Below are 4,276 nucleotides of genomic sequence, written 5' to 3'. Positions count from 1 at the left end.
ACCTAACATTTGGTTCCGGCCTGTAAGCATATAGCTATTTAGTTTTATCTTTGCTAACTTCCGAACCTATCTCTTTAGCTGCTTTGAAAAATATTTTAACATTATTCTTAATTGTATTTATATCATCCCCCAGTAAGTCTCCATCATTTGCATATGGTAGCAGCTGAGTCACACAGATTAATTTTAGTCCTTCGTTAGTTTCTTTTACCTTCCTAACAGTGTATTCTAAGGCAAAATTAAAAGCAATGGAGATAATGCATCTCCCTGTTTTAACCCATCATGAATTGTAAATTTGTCAGACACATTAATACCCACATGAATTTTACTTTCTGTTTCACTGGTGCATACTTCTATAATATTAACAAACTTCTTAGGTGTTCCAAACTCTGTAAGATAACTTAACATTGCACCAGGTGTTTCATAATTGTAATTGAGGGGTTACAAACATTTATTGCAAGTAAACTATTGAACGTACGTTAATGAAACCAATCCAGAACGAACGAGGAAACCAAACAGTTTATTTTAACACCTGCAAATGTTCAATGTGTGCACCACGAGTGGCACGGCACGCATCGACACTATAGCCTACTTGTTTGAACACTGGCATTAACATGGACCTGTCGATAGTGTCTATTGCTGCGATGATACGCTCCCTTGGGGCTGCGATATCGCGCGGCATCGGTGTGATGAAACCCCACAAAAATAAATCACACGGTGTAAGATCCGGTGATCGTGGGGACCAAAACATTGCACAAGACACCGTGAGTGATGTTGGTGATTTGAGTGTCACCTGGCGGGAGCGATATGGCCTCTCAGCTTAACAAAACATATAAGCATAAACTGCTTGCGTTCCTGGATCGTTCTGGACTGGGTTCATTAACGTAAGTTCAATAGTTTACTTGCAATAAATTATTGTAACCCCTCAATTATTTATGAAATACCTGGTGCAATGTCAAACAATTAACTACTCATAAAGAGCTAAGAAAAACTGAAAGTCTGGCTGTAGTGGTAGCCATCATCAATTTATAACATTATAAGGCAGTATTAAGAGAACATATTCAACCCCCCCACACACATACACACACACCCACGCACGCGCACACAATGTTCATATATATATGTACGTATATGTATACAGGGTGTTTCCGTCACCATGTTACAAACTTTCAGGGATGATGGAAGGGGACAAAAGCATCAATATGAGATAAGAAACCCCTGTCCAGAAACGACTCATTCAGAAGTTACAAGGGTTCCAAAACAAATCTGACATGAAAGATATGCAAACCACAAACTTGTAAGAGAGCCCCACTAAAGAAAAGAGGATGTGATCTTGAGAAACTAGCAGATAAGTTGTTTGTTTATGGACATAAGAGATTAGAAATCTCATTCGGAAAATGCCCCAGTCAAGAGTTATAAATCAAAACCGTTTACCTGTATGTGCAGGCCCGATTTGCCGATCTGAGCATAAAATAGACTCAACAAAAGCAAAGTTTAACAAAACTTTGGGATGATTATGTTAAAAAAAAGAAAGATATTTCTTTGTAATTTTAAAAAGTAAATAACTATCTCCTACGATTACTGCATCATACATAACTAGCCTAGAATCAATGGAGGCTTGACATCATCACAAGAAGCTTTGTCGCATGCGCTCTAACATCCCTGGAGTCGTTCGGGCGATGTCCCTGGCAGTAAGGATTCTTGCCAGAAGTTCTTCTTCATTATCCACAGGCGTTTCGTGCACAACACTTTTTGCGTGATCCCACAGAATAAATCAAGTGAGAACAGATCAGGTGAACCTGCTGGCAAACCCTTCTCGTCACTATGGTTTTGGCTTGTAACTTCTGAAGAAGGCTTTTCCGGACAGGGGTTGTTTATCTAATATTGATGCGTTTGTCTACTTCCATCATCCCTGAAAGTTAGTAACATGCTCACGGAAACACCCTGTATATATATATATTCCTCGTTCATGTTTTTACTTTGTCTCCTCTTGACCGTTTTTTCACCTCCCTCCTCTCTCTCTCACTTTTCTATTTTTTCTCCATTTCGCTTCTCTATCTTTCTCTCTCTCTCTCTCTCTCTCTTTTGCTTCCCCCTGTCTAAGTACGTATTTGCTTATCTTGCTTCTTTATATATTTTTGCCTGTCATTTATATTTGCCTTCTCCCTCTTTCTCTCTCTTCCTGTACCTAGTTAAATAAGAGTAAAAAAGAATAGTTAATACAGCGCGCTGCTACTCCAATTTAACGGGTTCGAATCCGGGCTTTGGCATGAGTGTTCTTTATGAGTGTCCTTTCATAAATTTCATCACTTATCGTCGTCGTAGCGATTAGCTAAACGTGGCAGAAAAGTGACGCTAAATAACATTGAAATCTAGGTTGTTTTTGAAGCTCTTATTTGAAAATTATGTAACATGCTTAATACGCATGCTCCGTGAATATAAAGTACTTGTAATTATACTAATTCCATTCCAAGGCTCTATTGACTTCAAATTATCAAGCACATACTTTTCTTTTTTCAGCCGGAGTCCTTATACCCAGCAAGGTTTGATAGGGCAAATGTAAGTACATTGAGAGTGTGTTCGGTGTACAGCTTGAGGCAAAAGTTGCTTAAAGCCTCGTAAAATCTAAGTTGGTTGTGCAGGGAAATATGAAGTTTGAAAGAAATATGTTATATCTTCGTGTCCTTACATGTGGAAATTGGGCTGCAAAAATACTTCTGGCAGTCATCATCAGTTGTATATGACTATGCTTAGCGTAACTTTTATTGTCTAAAACTCTGTTAATGCTATTATTTGAATGCGAATATAGTTTAGTAAAGGTGTATTGTTTAAGTGTTAGAAAAAGAGGAGCACTTTTGGTTGGAGTATTGTATTAATTGTATCTGTTCAATAGGTTTCTATTTTACGGAGAGCTATTCTATTGATGAAGTGTTAGAGGGATAGTCTATTGCATTGTCATTCAATGTACTAGGATATATCAAAAAGTAAGGTGAATTTTAGATTTATTGAAAAACGTGCATAGAAAAAAATATGAAACTGTAGTATGTTTGACACATGGTATCACACTAAAATTTGACATAGGAACCACTGCCTTCGTGGGCATATCGTGTGAGGTGGGTCAGGGAAACACCACCCATTCGGTGGTGTTTTTGGTCCTCACTCAGACTTTTGGGCACCCAGGGCGCACACACTTTCCTGAAGCCAAGTTGGTCATGGACGATACTCCTCATTGAACCATATGAGATGTTCAATGTAACAGCAATGTCATGCAACCTGACTCTTCTGTCTTCACGAATCATCGTATCCACGTCACACACATTGCTGTCGGTGATGGACGTTGCTGGTCTGCCACTTCTGTCATCATCTGTCACAGTACTCCTACCACTTGCAAATGAGTTACGCCACACGTACACTTGTTTTTGCGACATAAGCCTCTCTCCATAGACCTCCAACAATTCTCGATGCATTTCAGATGGTTTCTTCCCCTTGACCCATAAAAAACTAATAACACTGCGCACCTCCTCCTTGGAGTAATGTTCAAGTCGTTGCGCCATCTTTGAATTGCTCTAGGTACCAGACGTGTTGAAGTAGAAGACTGTAATTGCCGTCAGACTTGCACCACCTTGGTATGTGACACATACAAAAAAAAATTATTAGCTACACAAAAAACTCTGGGTTTTACAGACAAATTCACCTTACTTTTTGATACAACCTAATATGTGCATAATAGGTTTCTGTTTTCGGGAGGGGTTCTATTGTATTGTTGAAGGCTTACAGGAGGAGAAGTGCTTATAATTGGTCTGTACTTTATAAAGTAAATGACTGTGTCACTCTTGGGTTCTAATCTAGTTTTAATCCCTCTTTCTATCAGCTAACTATTAAAGGCACTTGCTGATTGATGTAAACAAAGATATTTGCTCCTAGGCATAGTATGTGGAATCTTGACCTACACAACTCATATAGATTCTATAAGGATGTCGAGCGACTCTTGCATCGTGCGTATTTTATGCTTATTTTAAAATGTCGACTCATGCTCTGGGAAGCCTTCTCATGTGATGAAAAGAGGGTTCTTCCAACACCGTGATTAAGAATGAAAATGCTTTACCATTGCAAATGCAGTGAATACACTAAACGGCAGGGTAAAATGAAGCTTTTATACACCAGCACAATAATATTTAATCTAAACTTTTACAGGGCAGAAAAAAACATATTGTAGAATACAGGACGTCGTGGTGCCTTACCGATGGCGCAGTGGTAGCGTCGTCGCCTTATAATCAAG

The 4,276-nt window shown here is 38.8% G+C and overlaps 1 protein-coding gene across 1 annotated transcript; it reads right to left on the bottom strand.

Annotated features, from left to right (window-relative positions):
- Nucleotides 1-3,062: 3,062 nt before the first annotated feature.
- On the bottom strand, nucleotides 3,063-3,551 carry LOC145999184 (protein GVQW3-like). The gene has a single exon (XM_083136114.1). The coding sequence runs from the start codon at nucleotides 3,549-3,551 to the stop codon at nucleotides 3,063-3,065; it is 489 nt and encodes a 162-aa protein (XP_082992240.1).
- Nucleotides 3,552-4,276: the final 725 nt, after the last annotated feature.

This window comes from Lepisma saccharinum, chromosome 15 (assembly GCF_977018435.1).
Source record: "Lepisma saccharinum chromosome 15, izLepSacc3.1, whole genome shotgun sequence".
Lineage (NCBI taxonomy): Eukaryota > Metazoa > Arthropoda > Insecta > Zygentoma > Lepismatidae > Lepisma > Lepisma saccharinum.
The sequence above is the reverse complement of the archived record's forward strand: the minus strand, read 5'-3'. Positions and strand labels throughout refer to the sequence as shown.